The sequence below is a fragment of the Panthera pardus genome, unplaced genomic scaffold (assembly GCF_024362965.1).
Source record: "Panthera pardus isolate Hobbes unplaced genomic scaffold, ASM2436296v1 HiC_scaffold_24, whole genome shotgun sequence".
In the NCBI taxonomy this organism is placed as follows: Eukaryota; Metazoa; Chordata; class Mammalia; order Carnivora; family Felidae; genus Panthera; species Panthera pardus.
Window position 1 is genome coordinate 45,372,817 of NW_026526810.1, and position 26,465 is coordinate 45,399,281.

At 45.6% G+C, this 26,465-nt stretch overlaps 1 protein-coding gene across 1 annotated transcript in view; it reads right to left on the minus strand.

The window, feature by feature from the left end:
- Nucleotides 1–26,465, minus strand: part of GLDN (gliomedin) — a 58,926-nt gene that overhangs the window by 6,263 nt on the left and 26,198 nt on the right. The window contains exons 2-6 of the mRNA XM_019442125.2: nt 20,433–20,484; nt 12,430–12,447; nt 11,954–12,061; nt 2,948–3,085; nt 811–948 (exon numbers count right to left, since the gene is read on the minus strand). Coding sequence (XP_019297670.1) covers nt 811–948; nt 2,948–3,085; nt 11,954–12,061; nt 12,430–12,447; nt 20,433–20,484 — 454 coding nt within the window. The remainder of the gene's footprint in view (nt 1–810; nt 949–2,947; nt 3,086–11,953; nt 12,062–12,429; nt 12,448–20,432; nt 20,485–26,465) is intronic.

Consider the following 26,465-nt stretch of genomic DNA (forward strand, 5'->3'; position numbering starts at 1 on the left):
AAGAAGTTCTAGCATCACGTTAGAAGTATTTTCTATTTATATGGCCCTTGATTTCTAATTAGCTTTCAATCCTATGGCCACCTCTGTCACAGATTGGCCGACAGACAAGTCCTCTTGGCCTGCCAGAGATCAGGCGTCCCTTGCCCTGGGTTGGCTTAGTCTCAATGTGTGGATTTCCATCTCTGAAAGGAAGATGCTCTAAGAGAAGGACTTTAGAGGCAGGCAGACATGGGTTTGAATCCAAGCTCTGTCACTTACTAATTGAGTGACCTTGGGTAAGCTACAATAGCTCCTTAGCATTTCAGTTTTGTATCTATAATTTGGTGGCAATACCGATTCCTGTATCATTTTGTGAACCAAGTACTTAGCACTGTGCCCTGCACGTGGTTAGCACACAAAGCTTTGCGGTGGTGAGGACAGAACTGTAGTACTGTGGGGAGTTAACCAATCTGAACCTCCCCCTCAACTCCCCAGCATCAGTCAAGCCCTTCACGTTCCCAGAGTAAATAGCTTAGCCTTTGAGACCCTTTCAGGGGAAAGGGATGGTGAATTTGGCAAAGAAGAGGAATAGACTGGTGACAGATGAGGGGAGAGTGATGAGGGAAGGGTGTGGGAGGCCAATTCTAAACCTGCTACCAGTTCTCCCCTGGGGCAGACTGCCCAAGCCATTTGCATGTTGCAAGGGGGAATCTCTAGCTTTTGGCAGAATCTCCCTCTGTTTAAAAAATCTGGTTGCAAAGCCTGGGTAAAGCCTGAGAGTTTGGGATCATTAGCTCAAGGGGCGGGTTCTCTGGGGCAGGGGCTGGTAACCTGGGCACTGGCCATTGAACATGTTTGGCTGCCGTAGGCCTTTAGATCTTCTGCTTCCGGGGGGTCCTGGGGGACCTGGAGGGCCTGGGGGCCCAGGTGGGCCAGGCGGGCCAGGTGGGCCTTGGTCACCTTTGGCACCTGGAGAGAGAGAAAGGGGTGCAGGGAGAGAGATTGATTCAAGAGCCATAAACAGAGATGGGTTTCTCCCAGGGGAAAAGAGAATGAACAGCCCTGGGGAGGACTGATGAGCCCCCATTCCCAGGCATAACTGTATTCTAGCCCTGGCCGTCCAAAGTCGAGAAAGTACCCATGGCAGATGTTGAGTTCCAACTATGTGCCAGGAACTGCACTAAGAAGTTTACACATCTCCTCCTCCATTGTTCTTCCCAACCATTCTGTGAGACAGTATTAGTAGCCCCTCAGTGACCTCAGTCTCGGGGAAGTTCAGTGCTTTGCCCACGGTCACAACTGGGAACAGGCCTGCAACTTAACCTCAGGTATGTCTCACACCAAAGCTCATGCTCATTTCACTGGCCACGTTGAAGGATCTCAACCCTGACTGCTTATTAGAGTCACCTAGAGTCAGTCTAACACAATTCTACTGCTTGGACCCCATCCAGAACAGTTAGATCAAAATGGTGAGGAGATTGGTCATCTGTATTTTTTAAAACCTCCTAATATGCTGCCAGGTATGAGAAGCACTGCTCTGTGTGGTAGGAGAAATCAGGAGATCTTGTCCAGCCTGTGACCTTGGTCAGGCAGCTTAACCCTCTGAGCCTGTTTCTTTACTTCCAAACTGAGTCTCATCCTCCCTGTCCTGCCCTGTGATAACCCACTGAGGTCACTGGCGTGAGTGGGCAAGCCAGGGCCACAGAGGCTAGAGGCAGGACCAAGCCCACTCAGAAAGGGGCAGATCTGTAGGCAGAGCAGACATGATCTGCCCTCATAGGCCTTGTCTGCTCTCTGACCAGGGAATACTCAGCTCTGCCTGATCTCTGGAATTGGGGTACACTCAGTGATGTTGCTTTTCTGAATGGTTTGTCATCACCCCTCACTTGTTCAGTAGTATAGGGGAGTGCGGTGTTCTGGATGTGTAGATTCCCATGTAAGTGAAGTATAACACGATCTCGTATTTTCAAAGTTTATTCACGAATCTATGATCCTGTCAAAATACTTCTTAAATTATATATATTTTGCATAGCAACTTCCCTGTGTATGAAACAAAGCATTCTAAACATAACTTGAGCTTTCCTTGATGCTTTGGTCCTAGCACAGTGCCTGGCAAAGAGTAAGTGCTCAACAGATTTTGAGTGGCTAGATGGGTGACTGATTCAGGGTCATTATTCTTGAACATCTATCATCTTAGCTTCTTGAGGACAGATGTCCTGTCTTACTCATTTTCATATTCATATTCTCAGCTACTACCAAAGTCTCTAATTCATAAATGGTGTTCTTTGATATTCAAAAAGGTTTATTGACTACATTAATAGGATAGTTATGTCTCTGAAGTGCTGTGCTTTTAAAATTCTTCTGCCCCTTCCTCCTCCATGCCCATCAGCTGTCACCTATCTTTCCACCATGTGATTGTCCTTCTGGTTTGTTGTGCCTCTACCCCCCCGCCCCACCCCAGAGGCCATCCATCTGCTTTGAACCTGGGCTGGAAGCCAGAAAAAGAAGATCGGCAACCGTGTCTGCCCAATTCTACATCCAAAAGCTGAGGATTAAGGTCTGAAGATGATCCTACCTGGATTGTGAAGAAAATGCCTGAGTTTTCTGTCAGTTTGTCCTCTGAGGTATCTTAAATTGCTTGCTTACTTGTCTTATTCTACATTGTGCTAGGCTTAATAGATATTTGGAAAAAGGAAGCTCCTGTCATCCTAATTCAATCTAATCATGATGTTTAGACCTGAATTATCTAAACTGTTTATGCTGAGATCTCAGATTTGGTCTCGCCAACCTTGGGGTAACATGCACAGTTTTTTCCTTCTTGGAAGCACAGCACTCTAAAACATGCTGCAAAGCAGATGGGCACGCAAAGTAGAAAAGGAGAGAAAACCTGTGCTGCCTCTGTACTAAAAACCAGGCTGGTTTGTGGGCCTGATCACCCTGGGAGACAGCCCAAGTGCCAGCCACTTACCTGTGGGGAGCACATCATTGGACACATCCCCTTTGTCTCCTTTGTCCCCCTTTGGCCCTGGTGGGCCCTCATTTCCAGTCAAACCCAGCTCACCAGGGTCTCCCTTTTCCCCTGGAGTTCCTGTGGCTCCAGGTGGCCCTGAGGGGGGAAAAATAATTTATTAGCCTACAGCGCAAGAATCTCTGGTACACAACTTTGTGATATTGTACTTTGTACGTTTAAGATGAAGTGGCTTCAGTAGCCAAATGCAGAAGACTCTGTAACCATTTTAGGACAGCAGCATGATTATAGATTCATTGACAAATAGTATTTCCAGGTGGCTCTTCTGAATATTTTAAAGACATTTGCCTGAGCCAACAGGTTGAAGAGAGAGGAGTGGACCAGAAAGGGACAATCACAGCAAGGGCAGAAGGAAGGTAAGGCCTGATCAGAAGTTTTTCACGCAGGAAGAGCGGAGCACTCAGATGGGACTGTTCGGTGCTAGAAGGGTACGTGCATTGCTTGGTTTATTCCTCACCACATACTGGAGTGGTGAGCTAGTAACGTATCCTTACTGTCATTTCATAGAAGCTGGAACTCAGGCTTACAGTGGTTATCACTGATGCCACTAAGTGAGCAGGCAGAGATCTTCTGATTCCATCTCCGGTTCCTTTTCTGTGACATTTCAATGCAAAATGCTTTTAATCAAAATAGCAAAACAGATAGAGTTGCTCTAGCACAAGCATGAAGAGGGATGATGATAGTGTGAACACGATGCTGTGTGTGAAATGTCTGCCTCTGTTCCCAGGGAGTCCTGACTATGGGAATTGCAGACCTGTCACTCATAGCTCAAAATAGGTAAGAATCTATGCAATGGCCCATCTCAGCACGGACTATGGAGAGTACAGCATTCTGATCCCTGAGAGAAAGGAAGCAAACTCGGTGCATAATATGATTACTATGCACTGCTGGCAGGTAGTTTCCAGACAGCAGCACCATTATTTGCATTGATCCTCCCTCCAGATTTTAAAATCTGGACCCACTTCCTACCAGCCCCATAGGATCCCAACAGAACTGTCTCAAGAGAATCAGAGGATTAGGGATTGGAAGGCACCTCAGAGGTGACTCGGAGTAACCTCCCATCCTACCCTAAAAGCCCCTCTGCACTATCTGATAGGCCCTTCTCAAGTCCTGTCAGCAATGGGGAAGTTATTACATCACATCATATCACAGATCGTACTGGAATACTCTGCATTGCCATCAAAGGCAGTATCCCCCCAAAACCTACAGCTGCAGTTCTTGGCACCTTTTCTTTATGCTGGGAAGTGATAAATGTTCAATGTGGTTTTTGCTCTTCCAGCTACAGACCGCCCCAAGGAAGACAGCAGTGTGCTCAAGAACCTTAAAGTACTGATCACTGTTAGACAACACAGTGAGCAGAGAAACGTCTGCTGGACTTCAACCAACCATAAAAACCACACCTGCACAAAAGCCATGAAATTCAGCTGTGGCAGAGGGAGTAGGAGGCACCGGCTTGCCTGCCTCTGCCAGTGGTGATGTCGGGTGGGTGTCATGCACTGGGACGCCCAATTCCCAGTGAAGAGCTGGGAACACAGTGGAAGAGGATGTGAACAAGAGTAGGGGCAGCCCTTCCGTTGTGGGCACTTGCTCTGCTATGGATTCAGTCACACAGATGGCAAACCAAGCCCACTGGGGGGTGGGGGGGAGGGCATGGCTCATCATGCATCTCTCACAACAGCTCTGAAAACCCATGGTTCTGGGTCATCCCTGCCCACAGTCATTAGGACATCTTGCTGGAAAGTGGTTCACTCACTTAAGAAGAGCCCTTAATCAGTGACCTCTGCACACAAAGATGTCCTTTTGTCAGTACTTTAAATAGGCAATTTGGCACATTATCTGAAGGACACAAAAGACTAGAACGTTGCCATAGAGTCTGGCCAGCACATTGCACCAAGCGTAACTGATAACCTTATAAAGGTTTCACATGACCCCGATTCAGCAATGCTCAGGGAAATGGTATTTTCTAGTTATTTCAGGTTTTTTTTTTCAGGCATTTATTCTAGTCACAAAGAGCCTTACTGCATCAGCATCCAGTTTCCCCTTCTTTGCCTTTATTCCTTCCTTGTATGTCTTTTCTTTTCCTTCTCTAAAAGGCCACATATGAATCAGGAAAACGTTCATACTGGGGGCGCCTGGGTGGCTCAGTCGGTTGAGTGTCCGACTTCGGCTCAGGCCATGATCTCATGGTCTGTGGGTTCGAGCCCCGCGTTGGGCTCTGTGCTGAGGCTCAGAGCCGGTGCTCAGAGCCTGGAGCCTGCTTCAGATTCTGTGTCTCCCTCTCTCTCTGACCCTCCCCCGTTCATGCTCTATCTCTGTCTCAAAAATAAATAAACATTAAAAAAAATTAAAAAAAAAAAAAAGAAAACGTTCATACCATAAGGCAGCTGTTGTAATGCTGCCCCCACAGGGGTGAGTACACAAAACCAAAGATCTTAAAGACCTCTGCTTAAGAATATATTTTGATTTGGGGCGCCTGGGTAGCTCAGTCGGTTGAGCGTCTGACTTCGGCTCAGGTCATGATCTCACGGTTGGTGAGTTCGGGCCCCACATCAGGCTCTGTGCTGACATCTTGGAGCCTGGAGCCTGTTCAGATTCTGTGTCTTTCTCTCTCTCTGCTCCTCCCCCCCACACACCCTGTCTCTCTCTGCCTCTCAAAAATAAAGAAAACTTATTTTAAAAAATTAAAAAAAGAATATATTTTGATTCTTAGCTGGGCGTGCATGATCATTTTTAAGTTTTCCTTCTGAAAGGGTGGGGGATGCTTTGTCTCTACACAGCATTTCTCTTACAACCAATGCCTCCGACAAAGTTTCCTCTCGTCCCGCCTTGGCCGTGCCCTGGCCATGCCACGTCAGAAGTACAGCACCACCTAACTGCATTCACCATCAGAGGCGCCGTGAGCGGCACTTTCCAGCCTGGCCAGCCTCAGCAGTGCACAGCAATGCTGTTCCACTGTGTAGCCTGGCCCCTGACATGGTGTGTCCCGTGATTTCTGGCGGGCTTGAGTCAGCACATTCTGCAAAGAGAGGCCAGCTTCTTGCCTGACTCACATGCTGCAAGTGTCTCTCTGCTATTTTCCTTCTCCAGTGGTGCCCACGCAAAACAAACTGTCTTACCAGCTTTAGAGTTTGGGGTTGTGTGATGTCCCTGGGGTCAACGCCAGCATCTTCACGGCAGGGGGTGAGGGAGGACGGCTTATTTCTGGCAGAACCATCTGTCACTGACTGAGGCGGGGAGGCACAAGGGGGCCAGAGGGTGTCACAGGAAACCCAGTCCCAAGATTAAGAGGAGAGCATTTATTTCTGTTTTATGAGGATTCCATTTTTCGAGACGACAATGCAGTATTAACTCTTAATGAGAAAGTGAGAGACAGATGGAAAAAAAGAAAATGCTTGGTTTTGAGGCAAGAGAATGTCAGACTTCATCAAAGATGTTAGTTGCAAAATTGACAACGTTTAAGACCCTTTAGGTCTCTCTCTCCAAACCTCAGTCAGTGCTTTCAAATGAATACTGGCATTTCAACTTAGATTTCCTTTTGGATTAAAATCAAGTTTTGGAAACAACAGCTAACACTAATATAGCACTTAGTATGTGTCAGGCCCTGTTCTAAGCACTACATATATATATCTCATTTAATCTTATAAATGACATTATGAGGTTGATACTGCTATTGTCCCCATTTTACAGATGAGGACACTGGCACAGAGTGATTAAGCAACTTGCCCAAGGACACACAGCTAGTAAGTAGAAGAGCCAGGGCCCAAACCTGGCCCATGCCATCAGCTCCATGCTATTCCATCGTTGTTCAGCCAAGGGCGGAATCTGAGGGTTATCTCTGCTACTTCAGTCTCCTGGAAACAGTGGTTCTAGATCCCTTTCCTCTGGTTTCATCAGGTTTTTTATCTTCTCAAGAGCCCACAGAGGCCCCCCGCTGCCTCCTGCAGACATGATCCTGCCTGGGTCCCCACTAGCATCCAGGGGCAGTCTCACTAATAATCTCTCTGGGCTCAGTCTTCCTGTTCTCCCCACGCAACGCCCTCCCCAGCTCCGCTCTAATTACTTCTGAGATATTGATCACACTTCTCTCTCTCTCTTGTTCCTTACACTTAGCCCTACTACACAATCCATCTTCTACACAGGGCCCTATTTGTCCATTGTTTGCGCAGGAAAGTTCAGCTTTCTCTTCTGGCAGTATTACCTGCTGTGCAGTAGAAAGCAGTCTTCAAATCCGAACGAGCTTTTGAGTATCTGCCGTGTGTAAGATACATCCTCTCTTTCAACTGGATGGGAAGCTATTATGGAGGAAGCTATGCTCTATTCTTCTCATTCATGCACACACGTATGCATGCACGCCTGTATACTTCATTCATCAATTCTTTATTAAGCCTCACCTGGGCCTGGCAGAGAGCTGTGCCAAATAATAGAATACATAAGACATGGTCTCTCCTTCAGAGACAAGCACGAAAGAAGACTATTTAAAAACTGGAAACCAGGGGCGCCTGGGTGGCTCAGTCGGTTGAGCGGCCGACTTCGGCTCAGGTCATGATCTCGCGGTCTGTGAGTTCGAGCCCCGCGTCGGGCTCTGTGCTGATGGCTCAGAGCCTGGAGCCTGTTTCAGATTCTGTGTCTCCCTCTCTCTGGCCCTCCCCCGTTCATGCTCTGTCTCTCTCTGTCTCAAAAATAAATAAACGTTAAAAAAAATTTTTTTTTAAATAAAAAAAATAAAAACTGGAAACCATGTAGGACTTGTGGGAACCCACCCTCCTCAGTGTACAGGTGAGACCAAGGCAAGGCCCTATGGTACAGTGACCTGTCCAAGGCCTCAGAGCCAGTCAGGGACAGAGGCAGATGCTCCTGGGACTCATTCCACTGCACTCCTCTGCCTGAAAGCAGGGCAGGAAATAAGAGGCACAAAGCCAACTCTGTCTCCCTGCCAGGTTATTACGCACTGGACTGCATGTTCTTGCATGTGTCCTGCAGACTTCTTTGAAGGACTGGCCACCTCCTGGCCCTCACAGTAAGACTCGGCATTAGGCTCAGGCCCAAGGGGGTGAGCAGCCCTGTGTCCTTCAGTAATTAACGGCACAGCTCCCACTCTGTGGTACCTCTGGTGACGCTGCTCTCACAACTCGGGGCCAGCCCCTCCATCCTGGAAGTTCAGTGTGGTCCTGTTTAAGAGGCAGGGTCCAGGAGTCAGAGAGACCTGGTTTCAGGTCCTGCCTCCTCCGCTTCTTACGTTTTTGACATTGGACAAGTTATGCCTATTCGTTTCAACAATGACATTATTGCCCCACTTCTCCGGGTGTCCCAGGCCCTGGAGGTTAGGACTAAGCAGACAGACATGGCTTGACCGTCATGGACCTCACTTCTCCCTAGGGAATCAGATCATCGGTGCATTGACAAGCAAATGCAAGGAATTTTGGGGGAGGGATATGTGTTTTGAAAGAACAGGGAACGTGACTATGTTTGTGAGGCAGGGGCTAGACACAGAGGTCAGGGATGAACTGGAAGAAGGATGACACATGAGCTGACACCTGAACCAGGACCAGATGCAGGAACGGCAGGGAAAGGGTATTCCAGTCAGTGGGCACAGCAGTGCAAAGGTCCTGGGGCATGGGTGGGTTTGGCCTGTTGTAGAAACAGAAAATAAGGCTTTTTCATCAGGAAAAATTATGGCCAACCAAAATATTCACCTCCTTAGGGTTGTTTTGAAGACCACATTAAGGTAAGTTGAAGAGAGTACTTGGTAGCATGCCTGACAGTAAATACTACCTATTTGCATGCTATTGTTCAGGGGACCACTGCTAGAGGGTGTGGTCCAGCCTGAGTTCTGTCTCTGTGGAACACAGGCTCTTTTTCCTGTTTTTAGAAATAGCACTTGTTCCCTCTTTCTGGAATGTGCACCCACTCCTCCTCTCTCCCACCCCTGCCTGGCAAACCACTATTGATCCTGGAATCACACTCTCAGCTGGAATCACGATCCTTCCTTCTCCATAGTCATGACCCTGGCCCAGTGGGTCACATCCTGTATGAGACCCTGTGGTGCCTTCCTGAGAGCTGACCGGGAGACCCAGACTACTGACCTGAAGGCTCTGGAAGGGCCTGATCCCTGCCTCCAGTCTTACCTCACTGCACACGTCCCTTCCCTCAGCCACACCTGTTGGGCTGTGTGTTGTAGGTATGCACTACCCTCTGTGTGCTTTCTTCCTTCAAGTCTGACCTCAGACTTTACTTCCCTGACCCTCCCTCCCTCTTTGTATTCTATCTCTTCACACTCTGTTCTTTCCTTCAGATGGGCATCTCACATTGTGACTGCAGATGTATTTGATTATTGACTGTTAATTTTTTGCCTTCCCACCAAAGATGGAAAGTTCCAGAATAGGGGCTGCATCTGTTGTGTTTCCCCTCTAGAACTGGGAACATGCTCAATAAATACTTGCTGACAGATGTCCCCACCCTCTCTTGCTATTCCTCTTGCTACTCAGTTCTGTCCTTGGCCTCCTTTGCTGGCTCCTCCCCTCCTGCTTGGTCTTCAGATGTTGTTGCTTCTCAGGGCTCAACCCAAGCCCTCCTCTCCTGTTAGCTCCCTCCAAAAGTGAGGGCACCTGTGCGTACATGCCCACTACTTCAGGTGACCCCCTTATGTATACCTCTAGCCCCAGGGTCTCCTCTGACTATAGACCTGCCTGCATCTCCAAGGCCCCCTGACATCTCTGCCTGGGCATTTCAAGGCATCTCAGCACCTCCCATGCTGAGTTATGCTTGAACCTGAGTTGATACGGGCTCCCCTCCTCAGGAAAGAGCAGTCATCAGGGACAGAGATCTCAGAGTCAGTTTGGTGGTCTCCCTCCCCCTTTCTCCTTATATCCACCCACCACCAGGTACTGCTGATTTCACCGCAGGATATCACTCACCTGCACTGGTTTCCCCACACTCCGAGCTGCCGTCCCCTCTACCTACACACTGAGTAACTTCTGAACTGTCTGTCTCTACTTCTGTCCTTGTTCCTCTCATGTGCTCTCCATGCAGCAGCCACGGTGTTGTTTTAGAAAAGCAGGCCTGGTCTTGTCACTCTCTCCTCCTTGCAACCCCTCAGTGGCTTCTTGATGCCCTCAGAACAAAGTGCAGGCCCCCTGGCTAGCTGGTCTCTCCTCCTTGCAAGAGCACTGAGTGCCGGGTAGGAATGCCAACCCATCCCAGGCTAAAGATCAGCTTCAGGGCTCCGGCAGGGTGACTGGGCCCTTGCACTGGAGTTCGGTGGTCCAGGTCAGAATCTGAGTTGGCCCACAGCTGAGCGGTACTTCCAACAACCTCTCCATAGAACCAGGCTCATCAAATAATCCTTGTGTTTGTACATCTAGGCTGGTGCTAGTCTCCCCTTCCCCTGACCCTGGGCGAGAACAACTGCCTGGGCCCTTAATGACTCAAGTTCTCTGCTCAACCTTAGTGTTCTCATTTTAACACTGCTGACCCCCAGAGACCTCTCTTGCTGTGAGACAGCTGCAGAGAGGATCTGCGTCTTTGTTTAGAGTCCACGGGATCTCTGGGAAACCAAGGATTTGCCCAATGTCCACTGATACACAGACTCTGGCACCTCTCAGTACTCCACTGGTGCCTCCTCCCTCCCCTCCCATAGCCTCCATCAGCATAGCTGCCAGGGCGATCCTCTCCCAGTGAATCGGGGAAGGTCTCTGCACTGCTGCAAATCCTCCCAGCGCAGTCTGAGTATGAACCACAGTCCTTGAGATGCCCAGGGTCAACCTGATTTGGCCGCTACCTCTCTGGCATCAACTCCACCTCATTCTCTTTGTATCCCTCTGTCTGGCCACCCTGGTCATCTTGCTGCTCCTCAGACCCTGTGGGCACACCAGACTCACACACTCTGCTGGAATCCTCTCCCCTCGACACCCCATGGCTCCCTCTCTCCCTTCCTCCAGGTGTTTGCTTAAAGGTCCCATCTAAGGAGGCCTTACCTGGCCTCTCCATCTACAGTACCCCCCTCCCTCCCCACCACATACACACACTTGTCGGTCAATTTCCTTGCCACTGTGTTTTCTCTGTACCACTTAGCACCATGTAAGATGACACTGTCTACTTATTTATCTTGTTTATTATCAATCTTCCCAGACTAGAATGTAAGTTTCATGAAGGTAGGGATCTTGTCAGCTTTTTCATTTCTGGATTTCCAGCACCTAGAATAGTACCTGCCATATAAATAGGTGTTATGTAAATGAATGAACTTGTTTTTTTTCATGGTTTCACTGGATTGTGGGCTGCATATCAAGCATGCCTCTTCAAAGCCAGGGATCTGTAAACCTTTTTGAAAATCACTCTTTTGCCACCTGCTCCGTACCCAATGGTGGTCTCCATGGGTGGTCTCCTCCCCCTCATAGTTGGCCCTCAGAATGCTCAGGGCTGAATCCTCAGGATTGGATTACATTTCTGGGGCCATTCTGGGATCAACAAAATGTCTGCACACTGATAGCCATCGTTATTCAACACTGATGCTCATTTATAATTATGATTATTATCAACACGTAAGGATCAATTCTGTTCCGCAATTAAAGCTGTAATGGCTGGCCTTCTGCGGACTGAGCTGCCTTGGACCGTGTGGGCCATCAGCCATCACACAGCCCAGGGAGTATCCCTGGGCTGCCCCTGCCCCTGGCATCTGTCAGTTTGCATCAGAGCAGGCAGAAGAGCGGGAGTCAGTTCCCAGGGAGGCTGCTCTCCAGTTGGATATAAACCTTTGTTAGGGATGCACTAAAAAGAATGCTCTTGGCACCTCAGCTCATAGTTTCCAGGCGAGAATTAAACCAGCTCTGCATGCAAAGATGTAACAGTTTCCTCCCACTACATCCAGCTTGGATGGGCTTTGGCCCATCCAAAAAGCAATAATTGAGACAAGGAACAAGGAAAAATTAACTAGGAAAGTTGCCAAAATACCCATTTTTCCTCTTTTTCCAGTTGCTCCTTTTTCTCCTTTTGGGCCCTGGGGACCAGGCTGTCCATCTGATCCATTGTGTCCTGGTAACCCACCAACTCCCGGAGGTCCTGTGTCAAAACATGGGAAACAAGAACATTTTAAAAAGTCTTCACTGGGGTTAACGTGGTTTCCTTGAGCCAGTGAAACTGGACAGGTGATGCCTCTTCCAGATCTTTTCCTGCCTCTTCCCTTCATTTTCCACTTGTGCTGCCCCCACCTGATGCAGTGACAGATGGGGAATGGTAATGGTAGGTTCTCAAGTGGGAGGAGACAGGAGAGCTGGTAATTTGGGTAGAAAGAAGGAGGGGGACACATTCATAGTCAAGGCCGACTCCAGATTCTACCCCCCTTCCCACCTCAGTCCCTTCTGAGGGATCCTGGGGAACTAGTCCCCCCACATCCTCCCCATGATGTAGGAAAATCCATGGGTTCTTACCTGGTGGGCCAGGTGGTCCTACAACAGAAAAAGAAATTTAGATGATAAAGCATGGGTGGAAGAAAGTGCAGTCAGCACCACAACCCCAAAATCAAAGAGCACCTTCCTTCTCTTAACAAGTACTAATCATCTACTGGCCCTAAGCAACCACTCCAAGCCTTTTATTTAGAACCTGGTATAGGGGTGCCTAGGTGGCTCCATCGGTTAAGCATCCAACTTGGTTTTGGCTCTGGTCATGATCTCATGGTTTCGTGAGTTCGAGCCCTGCACTGGGCTCTGTGCTGATGGTACGGAACCTGTTTGGGATTTCTCTCTCTCCCTCTCTCTGCCCCTCCCCAACTCACCCTGTCTCTGTTTCTCTCAAAACAAATAAACTTAGAACCCAGCATATTTGCCCAAAAGATCCTTAAAAGCAATTCAGCATTTGCCGATAAAAACCACTTCTGCTTAAGTTTCAATGGACCAAGAATAATTTCTGAGTGGGCCTCACCACAGATTCATAAATCAGTCATCTCGCAAGCAACCAACTTAATTAAATGAGGTTTGGTAGCAACACAGAAGGGCACTAGTGCAGCCTGGCACAGATAAGTGTCAGCAAATGGTCATGTTGTCATTGCAGGGCTGAGATCTGGCTGTTACAAGAAAGCAGTTCCAAGAGCTCTCACCCAGCCAGCTTGTCTCCTCCAGGCCCCCCAAGGGTGATTGAGAGCAGAAGCTGGTTCTCAGGTATCTTTCTGTTACAGGAAATAGCCTGAGAACAACTGAGTGCCCAGATCAGGTAACAAACACCTTGCTTAACGTGTAATTACCCTAGGACCTAAGGAGCTCAGATGAACTATTTACACATAATCTAACCAAACAAATAGGAGAGTCTTATTGTCAATTATTTTATTTAATCACTCAGACAAGCTGGTGAGCTTATGCCATGAGCAGTTGAGGTCCTTTTTTTCTCCAGAACACATACAGTGAATACCCTTATTGAAGTGGAAAGGTCTTTCTATAAATCAAAGTCCGTGACTTTGCAGAAGACCACCATTTACTAAGCACTTACTGTATGCGCTAAAATCAACCAAGAAGCAGAAATCTTGGTCCCTATGTCTGCTGTGTTTACAATCCAGCTGGGAAAGGCAGACACTTTGAAATCACAATGAAATATGAATGAGGGAGTTTCAGAGAAGCAACCCCTCAAAGGAGTACTGAGCAGCCTGGACACGTGGTGATCTGAAGCCTCCAGAGACAGTGAGCCCTGAGCTGTGACACTGAAGAAACAATGGGCATGACATGGCCGTGGGGGTGAGGGCTGGGCATCCCATGTAGGGGGCCAGCAAGAGCAAAGGCACAGGGGTGGGAACTTGAATGATGCAGGGTGAGAGAAAGGAGGAAGATAGGCCAACCCGCCATGTGTAGAGATGAGGCTGAGTAAGTACTTGGTGGGGTGGATGTAGGGCAGCAGCATTTGAATGCCAAGCAGAAAAGTATAGGTGCTATCTGCAAGGCAATGGGGAGTTATGGTAGATCTTAAGTGGCAAATGATGCCATGAAATCAGTGTGTTTTTGAGCTCCTCTCTGTAGATGGAAGTTGAGTACAACTAGGGAACAAGATGAGAGAGAAAGAGAGGTGGGGTGGGGAGAAAATACCCAGAGGATCTTTGTAGTTAAAATTAGGGGCAAGGTTGTGGACAAACGCAGTTGGTAACTGTAGAGCTGTATAGAAAACTAAAAATTCAAGAGGTTTTTCAGAATAATGAGCAGGGCTCCATGTCTGATTGGGTAGGAAGCAAATGAGAAGGACTCTCAGATGACTGGAAGCCTAGGATATTGATGGAAAGAGGTTATTTGATAGACACGAGGGTTCTTGGAAGGGTAAGTGTTGAATGCATGCTTTCAATACATACTGTCCTACTTGGGGCAAAAATGATTTGCTGAAAATGGCACCATATTTTCTAGGGTCAGTGTAGCCTGTGGCTACATGACTTTACCACCAGCTTGGCACATCATGTATACACACATAAGGGGGGGTCATGTGAACAGTTGACAGATGTCAGAAGAAACCAGTCATCATTCCTGACTATAGATGGAGCCAAATTCAGAGGTGCAGATTGGTAGAAAAAAGGTAAACAATCAATAATTGACTGTATATTGTAGGTTTCAAGAGTTCTCAGGACAGTCCAATAACCATTTCTATGTAGCAGTAGTAGTGGAGAGAGGTCCTGCCTAGAGCTGTATGTTTAGGACGCTTCTGTCATGACTAAGAGTGTCAGTGTGGTGAAATGTTTAGATTAGGGTTTCCTGATATTGACCTGAAGTTCCTTGACACCTATGGCTATAGTTCTTAGTCATTTGAGTCCATAGAATCACCTAAAATGCATGTTACAATGCAGATACCCAGACCCCAGCTGGAGATTCTATTTCAGTTTGGATTTAGAGTGAGGCCCAGGAGCACACAGTTTTACCAAGCACTACATGCAGGTGATTGGGAAGCAGATGATCCGGGGTACTCCAGACCTGAGGGGAAACTTTTCTGGGAAAACAATCAGTCACTATCAATGAACCCTTAAAGGGGTCCCTGACCTCAGAAAGGTTGAGAGTTATTAGTATGAAGGCAAGATTAAAATGTCCAAGCCACATTTGGGGATGGAAAGAGAGGGGAAAACACACCACATCTGGAGGAAGGCAGGTGAGAGACGAGGTATCAGGAAAGAGAGTGAAACTGAAGATGTGGAGGGAATCCAGGAAGTCCTGAGCCCTGAAACTAATGGAGAAGAGAATTTCAGAAGAGAGAGGATGACAAATACTTCCAAAGAGCTCAGAAGCATAGCTATAGCGATGGTAAGCCTCTATCCCAGTCCCCTCTCAGGATGTCAACAGAGCTGCCCAAGGGCCCCTGGTACCTGGAGGAAGCTCTAAATATGTGTTATTATAATGATGTCAAACATCAAATATGTGCCAACTGGGCCTTTAGAAAACTATTTTGCAGGACGTTTTCTCACCTCTTGACTCTTCTCTTCTTGAATAACAGAACCCGTGGAAATACACGTGGACAGCCAAGTTCATGTCAGCACAGTATGCAGGGCTGGTCCCATGGGATAATGGAGCATGTCTGGAGACTTGGAGCCTTGGTTCATATGTGGTCCTGTCTCCCACCATCTTCCTGTTGCCCACTGCCTCTGGCCTCCCTAGGACAATATTTCTCTGTTGCCTGCTCCTGTTTTTCTGTTTCTATTCTTGCTTCTGATGTGTCTGCCCCGCTCCCCGCCCAGTCAGTGATGGCTGCCACCTTCCACACTGGTGGGGGCCCCAAGGGTGAGTGTGAAGGCTAGGGTTGGACATGTGCCCTGCATACCTTAGTCACAGAGTGGGGTCTCCTGTGCTTCTGAGGGCCTGTTCTTGTGCTGTGAGCATCCCACCCTGAAGAGTATAACACTAAATAGCAAATAAAAAGCCCCCCATAGCAGGTGGAGAGGGAAACCATAGAAAAAAGAAGGAAGCCCTTTTCCTGCTTTTTTGAACAAGGGGGCCTGCATTTTCACTTTGCACTGGGCCCTGCCAATGATACAGCTGGCTCTGACTGCCCCAACCGACATTCCTAGCCAGAATCGATTAGAAGTGGGTGGATGCTATAGCTGAGCCACTTAGAGTTTTTGCCTCCTGGACATCTGAGATTGACCAATGATGCCCCTAGTTATGTAAATGAGAGGTCTGTGGATGGCCAAGCAAGGTAAAACAATGTCTGTCTGCAGAGAGATAATCTGAGAAATGAGGTGGTGACTGATGTTGACATGACAGAACCACAAGATGGCAGCACTGGGATTCTGGAGTCACCAGAACCAACTTGGAGCACCCTGGACTTTGCGGCAGAAAAAAGCCTCTTTAGCTGTGTTATGCCACTGAGATTTTATGATTTAATTGTTACCAGAGCGTGGCTTAGCCTATCTTGATAAATACATCTCTCTATCTTTACAATAACTGGCAACCCCTTGCCTTTTTTCTTTTCTCAAATAAGCTCTGGTGGGTTTCTGGTACTAGCGAACAGAAGAATCTCAGACAGGAAATACAGATACAACAGTTATGAGGAATGAGTAATAAAGAAGCACTTCCTATCTTTAAGGGTGGACACTGGCCTGCTGTGGTTCACACTACAGGCCTCTGGAAGGCCTGCCCATGGGGCTCCTCTCACCATGGCCATTCCAAATCACAGGGAAAGGTTTTACTAGCTTCCCCCTTCACACTGAGATGGTTGCCAGACCCAAGGCACCTGCTTAGCACAGCAATGACCACAGGGGACGTAGCTACACATTTCCCAAAGTCTTGCCAATTGAGGAAAACAAAGAAGCCCTCAAATAAAAAATCCAGATAGGAATATTTCAGAAAATGAGGTCTGGTTCTGCTGCTTTAGAAAGAGCTAGTAAAAGAAACAGCTTCATAAGCCTGATACAGTCAGGCCTGGTGCCTGTGAGGTCTGTGGTCCTGATTCTTTCCCTCTCTTGTTCCCATCAGGGACTTCCCAGGGCTTGGGATTCATGCCAGCCACAGCTTCAGGGCCAGACAGGAGTTCTGGCCAGAGGGAGTGTGACTCCCCTTTTCCTTGGGAGCTAGGAATACTTGGCTATGCTTTAGCGATGGCCTGAGAGGGCCTAAGCTCTCACATGTGGAGCTGGGATCTACCAACTATAATAGACAATAAGCTAGTTGCTCAGTGAGGCCAGCTGAGTGAGAACCTGACCAGCTACACTAGCTGTTTCTGAGAACAGCCTGTCGATCAGTTTACCAAATGTTGCACTGGCCACAGCTTTGAGGCCTCAGTACCCTCCCTATGTGTACAGCCTCTGCAGCTGCCCCTGCCACCGATTATTGGGCCAGTCCCAGGATACTTAACTTGGAAAGGCATCTTTCTTCACGTGTTCCCACTAAACAGCAGCTTGGTCTATTCCCATTTATTTGGTGCATTTCAACTTTGAACTATGGCATGGCAACCTTAAAAAATTAGAGTAGGGATGGAAAATGGGTTTGATTTCAAGTGCTAATTCTAATCAATTAGTACAGCTCTCTGGAACACCAGGAAAGAATTACATGAGGCCATGCTCAGTGGCGACTGTGATCCATTATTAATGTCTGCCTGGGTGCAGGATTAGTAGTGACTAGTGCTATCACTGGGTTTGGAGTCACTTGGCTATAAGGAGAACAGGCACTGTGGATGTGAAGCACCTCAGCCCTAATAAGCAGTTCAGTAATGTGATAGTTCAGAGATTTTCCAGCAAGCCCATATGCAGAGTCCACTGGAAGTGAAGAATAACCCAAGAATCTGCCTTCTTCAGGACACCTGCTATTCCAGCAGATATGCTTCTGAGGTCCTAAGGAACTCTGGGCTTATGGTCAGGATGCACCAAGAAAAGCATGCTGTTTACTCAAAAAGCACAAAACTTGGCACTAGTAAAAACGCCTAGCTACTTTACCCAGTGAATTGCCCTCACTTTGCCTGAGAGGTTACAGATGGTACACATCTGTCCTTGTCCCCATAGCAACGGCAGCTGCATCCAGAAAAAGGAGCAGGGATGGGGTTTCACAGTCACAACTGGAATAGCCTCAAGTCATAGCTCCTGCTTTTTCAAAGATGAGTCCAGTGTAAAGCTAGACCTTGTTCTCAGGCCTCAGGCCCCAAGCCTGGAGTCTTCTCTGGGAGCCCCTCCTGCCAGCATCTTCTTGGGGCTCTGGACCAAGGCTCTCTGCCCTTCCCCCTGTAGTTGCCAATTCGGTTCTGGGTCCTGTCACCTTCCTGCCTCGAGTCCAGAAACCTTGGTCTCTCCCAAGGTACCACCTCACTCTGCAACTTGTACTTTTCACACCTAAGTTTTAATTGAAGAGCTTTCTATGTAAAGGAGGACCCAATTTCCATCTGGCATGAAAGGAGAAGGTGCTGGCTTCTGAAAAGATTTTGAGGTACCGAAGAATAACCTCCTCCACCCATTTCCAGCACATATTTGATCCCCTCCCCCAGTCTTCTCTAAGTGGTCTCAACAGCTCCACCTGCATTCACTGAACAGCCTGGCTCTCCTTCTATCACGTCTATAATAAATATCAAAAAGGAAGAGAGTTTTCCTGTACCTCTCAACAGGGCTTTTGTGCCTATAATTCCATCCATCTGAGCATTTTTCTAGCGCTCATTACTGTCACACGGGGGAACTCTGAAAAGGACTTCCAAAGATGGGAGAAAGGTGCTTAAGACACAAGAGTTTCAGAATGAAGGACCAAGCTGTTCTGAAGATATTTAATTTTCTGTGAGGGCTGAAATGTGACTTGAGTAATTCAATTAGCATTTCCCAAGAAGCCACAGGATTACAGCTTTTCTCTTTAACATCAAACTAAGCAAACAAGAGTCAGATTTGAACGCAGGGTAAGTGTCTTTCTTACCAGCCCACCAACCCTGATTTAATCATTTACAGAAATGATAGGTTTAGTCATTCAACAAACTCCCATTGCGCTCCTAATGCATGGTAGGTACCAAGCAGTTCTGGGGAGAATACTGCAGTACTGGACAAGGTTTCTAAGAACTGGATGCACACTGCAGGGGTTCTTTTTTTTTTATTTTTTAAGTTTATTTATTTATTTAGAAAGAGAGAGAGTGCACAGGATAGCGGCAGGGGTGGGGGGAGGGGTAGGTGGGCTCAATCTCACAAACTGTGGGATCATGACCTGAGCTGAAATCAAGAGTCAGATGCTTAACCCACTTAGCCACCCAGGCACAAGGAAACTGCAGGGTTTCTTAACCTCCATCAGTGCTGCCTGGTCAACAGGGACCTCCCCAGAGCCTGAGGCCATAGGCAAAGGCTCAACAAAAGCTTCACCTGGCTTCAAAGTCTTGTGGTTATGTTTCAAAGTTCATGACCATAAAATACTCTTAAATACAGAGAACAAACTGAGGGTTGCTGGAGGGGAGTGACAGGCATTAAAGGGGTGATGGGCATTAAGGAGGACGTCATATGTAAGAGATATGACATGGGTGTCATATGTAAGAGATAAATCACTGGGTTCTACTCCTGAAGCCAAGACTACACGGTATGTCAACTAACTTGAATTAAAAAAAAAAGAAAAAAGAAAAAATGTATATGGCTCACGAGAGCTCTGCATTTACTTCATATTAGATTTTTAATGCAAAAATAATCTCCCCATTTCCTCAGAATGGAGGAGAAGTAGTCAATGCTGTGTCTGAAATCAGGCTCTGTAGGCCCATTCTTGGGCCTGGACAGAGCCTCCCTCTGCCTGGGGTGCAACACATTGGGTGAATGTTCTGGGGTCTGTGTTCTTCCTTTTCCCAAGCTTCTAAACACAGAAGGCAGGCACCCCTCCCCTCAGGCAAGAGGCAGGACTCTGTTAGACTCAGGTGTACACGAACATATCCATAGCACTCTCCTCCTCCCCTGCCCAACCCATCAGCCACTCTGTGTCCCTTGGCTTGATGTGCCTCAGGGTTGATTTCCCTCCCTCCTGTTTCTTTGTCCTTGATTCATCAAGTGGAGGGGAGCTGTGCATGACATAACTTCCCATCTCACGTAGCACACAGTAGGCCCCACACACAGAGCACTCTTCATCAAAAGTGTTCTGATTTATCAGTAGTTTGCTTCTAGAACTTTCCATTTATGCCATACATATGATGTAAGGAAAGAATTACTTCTGCTAAGGTCTCTTTCCTTCCTTTCTTTTCTCTTTTAAAAATTAATGTGAATAAGGAAAACATCTATGGCCCCAGTTCAAGGTACCACATGTTTCTAATTACCCAAGACCCAGTTATTTTCCATGGCTATATTTCTATGGCAGTACGAAAAAATGTTCTTTTTCATAATTATATTACAATTGATTTTCAGTTCATTAAAAACATCTGGTAAAAGTAAACCAACATGTGTTTTTATCACCCGCAGTTTTCCCAGGTGTTCATTCTGCTCTGGCCCTTTGGCTACCACACATGTTTGTGGTGTGAGCCACTCCTGCTCAGTTCGAGGCTGGCCTACCTGTCAGGCAGATGCCCTTGGTGCTGTTACATAGATCCACCATCACTCGGATCTGCAAAGAGAGAGGATGATTAATAGCAGCACAGAAGACAGTGGACCCCAAACTTGCCCTTTATCCAGGCAAGAAGCAAGCAATGAGAAAGATTCACAAAGTAACCTCAGGAGGATATTCAAAAGTCTGAGGAAAAGTTAATGTAGAACTGAAAAGGAAACTCTTAAATGATCTCAAGATATGTGATGACAGAAGCTCATCTGTCAATATTGTCAACTGATCTCTTTGACTTCTATCCTCTGAGAAGACAAAGGATGGCGAAGGAATTGCTCAATCCAATTTTCAAGGTTGTGTTGAGCCAGCCCTCCAGCATCTGAAGGGCCCAATCTGTGTGTGGGTTGAGTAAAGAGGGCAGGCTTTGTGGTTGGGAGTGTGCACTTACTAGCTGGGTGAGCACAGACATGGTACTTAACCTCTGGACACTTGGGTTTTCTCTGGAAATGTAACTACTCTGAGCACTTGTCTTGAGTTCTGCCCCTGGCACATGGATGCTGCCCAGATGATAGTAATTTTCATGTCACATGGATACTGTCCACTCGTCACTGGATGGCCCATCTGTGATAGGTGGTCACTGCAGCGTGGTATTAGCCTGGTATCTGATTTCCCCACACCAGCTTTGCGGTCCCTTCCCCAATCGACTCTCCATGCTGTGCCCAGTGAGTGTCACAAAAAAACAAATCTGACTGGGTCAGCCCTGATTCACATACTGTTGTGATTCTTTGCTGCTCTAAAGATAGAACAAAGCTCCCCCTTCTCTGAATTCATCTCATACCACTCCCCTTTCCCTATCTGTCTCCCAGCTATACTTTGCCTCAGTTTGCTCATCTATAACATGGAGATAGAAATAGTGCTTATTTCTTAGGACTGTTGTGAAGAGTAAGTGAAATCATTATATGTGAAGTTCTTGGAGCAATGCCTAGCATGTAGGAAGCACACACAAACATGTTTTCCATTTGGTGGAGGCAGCATAGACTATAGATAGGAGCAAGGATTCTGAAGTCACCCTGCCTATATTTGAATCATGGCTTTGCCACTCACAAGCATTGTGATCTTGAGGAAGTTATTTAACCTCTCAGTGCTTCAGTGTTCTTATCTGTAAATGGAGCTAATAGCACCTACCTTATAGCATGGTTATATGGATTAAATAAGCAAATACATGCAACACATTTAGAACAGGGCCTGACACATGGTAATCACACTCTATATATGCTACTGTTTTAATGGTTCCTTAAATATGCCAAGAATGACATAGTTTATTAATTTACCATCCAATTGTTTTCAATTTACAGACTCAGTAATTTTTAGACCCAAATTAATGTGACATTTCAAAACCGTGGAGAGAAAACTTATTACTTAAGAAATGAATTTGAGACAGCTGGATAGACATCTGGGTTAGATATATGGGGGATAAACAAAAAGTTTAATCCTTACTTCACTCATTACACTAAATAAGTTCATTAAACAATATTGATAAAACATTTAGAAGTGAAAAACAAATTCATAAAAGTACTGGAAGAAAACTTGGGGAAAAAATTTATAATGGCATTGGAGTAGGAAAGATTTTTCCAAGAAACAAATGACCCCCATACTATATATATAGGAAGGATGTATAAATTTGACTGTCTAGTAATTTAAAATTTCTGCAAGAGGTAAAATACTACAAGTGATAACAAATGAGAAACATAGACCTTGAACAATAATTACGAAGGGCTAGTATATAAAGAGCTGTTACAAAGCAATACAGAACAAGAAACTAAAAGGAAAATGGGCAATGGACCCAAACAGGAAGTTCAGAGAAAAAAACCAACAGTGCGCATTTTCATTTATAGTTAAAGAAATAAATTCAAACGATGAAATGCTATTTTCCACCTCTTAAATTTGTTAATAAAAAGACTAGCAGAGCACATTATCATGGGAGTGTCAGGAAAGCAGAACTCCCTTTTTTCCCCCAAATTTTATTTAAATTCTAGTTGGTTAACATACATTGCAATATTGGCTTCAGGAATAGAATTCAGTGATTCATCACTTACATACAACACCTAATGCCCATCACAACAAGTGACCTCCTTACTACACATCACCCATCTAGCCCATCACTCACCCACCTCCCTCCATCAACCCTCAGTTTGTTCTCTATCACTGAGTCTCGGTTTGTTTCCATCTCTTCTCTTTTTGCCCTCCTTCCCATACGTTCATCTGTTTTGTTTCTTAAATTCCACATATGAGTGAAATCATATGGTATTTGTCTTCCTCTGACTGACTTATTTTGCTTAGCATAATACATTCTAGTTCTGTCCACATCATTGTAAGTGGAAATATTTCATTCTTTTTGATGGCTGAGTATATATACACATACACCACATCTTCTTTATCCATTCATCAGTCAATGGACATTGGGGCTCTTTCTATAGTTTGGCTATTGTTGATATGCATGAAAGCAGCACTCTCTTACTCTGTTGATCAAGTGTAAAGGCATGGTATCTCTTTGGAGGGCATTTTGACAGTAACTACTAAAATTTGAATGGGTCTACCTTCTGCACTTTGGGATTTATTCTTCAGATATATACACACAAGGAGATAGAAGTAGAAATATGGTTGCTGCAGAAATGTGAGCAAGAACAAAAACAACCCAAATATTTATCAGAGGGGTCTGGTTAAATAAAGTGTAGCATACCCACAAAATGAAATACTGTGAAAAAGAATGAATTTAAATCTGTAAGAATGATATTGAAACATCTCCAAGATAAATGAAAAAATGCAAAGTATAGAGCAGCATGTGTAACATACTTTAATTTATGTAAAAGATTTTTGTGCATGCAAATGTTTCCATATGCTTCTCTCTTGCTGCTTTCGAGACTCTCTGTTTTTGGCTTTCTTGAATATTTATGGAAAGAAACCTAAAAAGCCTCAAGTGAGGATGAATGGAGGGCTAGGGCAGGAGGAAGCTGTACTAAGCATGATATGCCCTTTTGCTTCATTGGAAATTTTCACTGATTATGCTTTCAATTAAACTCTTGTTAAAAAGAATTATTTTTAAAGATTTTTAAGTTATCTTTACACGCAATGTGGGGCTTGAACCTACAACCCCAAGATCAAGAGTTGCATGCTCTACTGACTGAGCCAGCCAGATGTGTCTAGAAAAACATGTTTTGATTTGAGGGGAAAAACTGTTTTGACTTCTACCTAGGTTTATTCCATTTGCTAGGAGATCCAGACTAAAACTCACGCTGTATTTACTTCTTGTCAAGTATGTCAACAGGTATCTACTGACAGCTTTAGAAATTTATTGTGAAATGTACATATCACAAATACACCAATGTGTACAATTTCAAGATGAATAATAAAACAAACATATATATCTGACCCCCCAGGTAAAGAACTGGAGGTGCTTCTCCCCATAATGCTCCAGCCCCACCAACTCTCTGACACAAGGTATATTGTGCAATATGCCTCTCCCTCTTATACAAGTAAGAACATAGAAGCTTAGAGAGGTGACATCATTTACTCAAGGTTCCATCACTTGTAGTGGAAGAGCTGGACTCAACTCCAGCCTTCCTGTTTCCAGGTCTGCTGTGCTTTCTATTATGGCTCTGATGACTATCTCAACCCAACCAGACAGAAGAAATTTTGACTTACCATTTTAGTCATTTTCATAAATGAATGTAATCAGCTGCACTATGGAAAAAATTTATTATCTTAAAAAATGTATAATTGCCCATTGAGAGAACAAAATGTTTCATTTGTTGCCTGGGGGATCACGGCTGAAGGAGTCATTTGAAACAACAGAAGCATCAATAGGGAAAATTAGCCTTTATCTTTCATATACTCACTGTCAGTCAAAGACAGTGAAGAAAGAGTTTTCATTTCCTGACCTTTTGGCTACATTTATATGCTAAATGTCAATTTAGATATTTACCAGTAAATTGTGTTAATCTTCACACAAGAATATTCTTTTAACAGACTTGGGCTATTTAAGATTGTATCACAGTGAAACATATGGTATGAAAAGGTATGGCCATAAGAAAGTCAAAAACATTTTTTCCTGATGATAATGATTAAGAATTTGGAACAAAATAAGAGAATTCAAAATTGGTTGTCACATAATCTAGATTGTCAAATTAAGGAATCACATTTGGCATAGAGAGCTTTTTAAATCTTAATTTAGGACTTGACAATGGCAAAGCTGGAAGAGGCCTTACAGCTCATTGTCCTGAGGGGTGTCAGGCACAATCCATCTATGAGGTGGCCCTGCTCCCTCCCCAAGTCCATCTTCTACCACTTTCCCCCTGTCACTCTGCTCCAGTCACATTGGCCATCATCACTCGCCTTGTCTGTGCCTCTAGGCTGTGCTCACATCTTCACTGAAACCTCAGCTCAAATGTTACCCCTTCAGGAACACTTTCTCTGACTCCCCAGCTGAAAATAGCCCCAGTGGCCACTCTCCATCACCTCACCTGGCTCTTTGTTTCTGTAATGCTCATTGTTATCTAATATTATCTTACTTACATCTGCATTTATTTATTACTTGCTCCTGAGTGGAAGCATTTTGAGAGAATTTGCTGTTTTGTTTCTATCCCCTATGCATAAAACAGTGTCTGTTCCCAGACCTAGAACTTCTCCTCTGGGGAGATAGAGTTCAAGAAGGAAAGTATGTCAGTGGTCTCCAAGGGAGAGCTTACCTTGACAGAAGGTGACAATAAATTGTTAACCTGGGTTTATGATGTGAGAATCTGATGGTGTTAGGAAGAGGGTGGGTGAGGTGCAGAAACAGATCCACAGCAGTGGTGGGAAGTTCCTCCCAACCCACAGATGCCATTTGGGGGACACACTGTATGGGAAAAAATGGCTGTCACCCTGAGTCACAAAGAATGGTACCTCTGAGAGCTCAGGCTTAGTGCACCCTTGGTCAACGGGTCACCGAGGTGGAATCATCTCCCCAGAAGAAACACCATGGCTCGTCAGGTCATCTCCCCAGTGAGAAGATCAGTACAGTAATGGACAGGGACATATCACATTGTATGGGGACTTATTCTTAGCGGTGACAACATGTGGTACTGATGAGAGAAAAGACAGTCAAAATGGATCCTACTACTGGCCTAACTAGACGTTCCAGTTTTCTCTCTGGACACAGAACTGGTGTTGCTGGATTAAAAGATCTCATGGGATCTTGAACAATCTATAGGCAAAGAAGAGGCCCCAGGAGAAAAATAATGAATTTCCTGCTAACTTGGCATCAGACAGCAAATGCTGGCTTTAAATTCAACTGAAAAGAGATGGGACATAATTTGGCAGTATCCATTTGAAAGAAAATGCTGTGAATTGGGAATCTCACTTGTAGGAAGAGTATACAAGTGTTAAAAAAACAAAACTCTACCAAGTAAATTTGAAGATCTGATTGGCTTTATTAAACAATTCATGAATTGGGCAGCATCTCTTCAAGCAAGTAGAGGGAAGCTTTGCTAAACAAACAAACAAACAAACAAACAAAGGATTTTAAAGGCAGAGGAAGGGCATTAGAAAAAAGAAGAAAGGAATTTATCAGCACAGAATGCATTGTGTAGGCAAGGTTGCCCTCCTAAGGGGAGCAGAAGGGGTCTATCAGTAAATGTCCTAGTACTGATCAGGGAATTCCATGTTGACTGGCTAAAGGTTACATTTTTGGGGTGGGGGGGTGGAGTTCTGGGGTGGGAGGTGAAACTGCTGTTAGGTTAGGTATTAACCTTGGTTTGCTGACTTGGCCTAAGTGATGCTATTTGGGGGCCTGCAGTTGTCTTTTTAACAAATCCCCCCCCTTTGCTTGGACTCTCAGCTCAACTGAGAGATGTGATCAAAAGTTAAGGCATTAGCATCACTCTCAGCTACTGCTCTGAAATTCTTGCAGTTTCTGTTGTTCCTTTCTATGGTCCCCATAGGTCATGATGTTTTGGCTTTATCTCTGTCACATTCACAGGTGATAGCTTAAGGCTTACATTCTTTAAGTT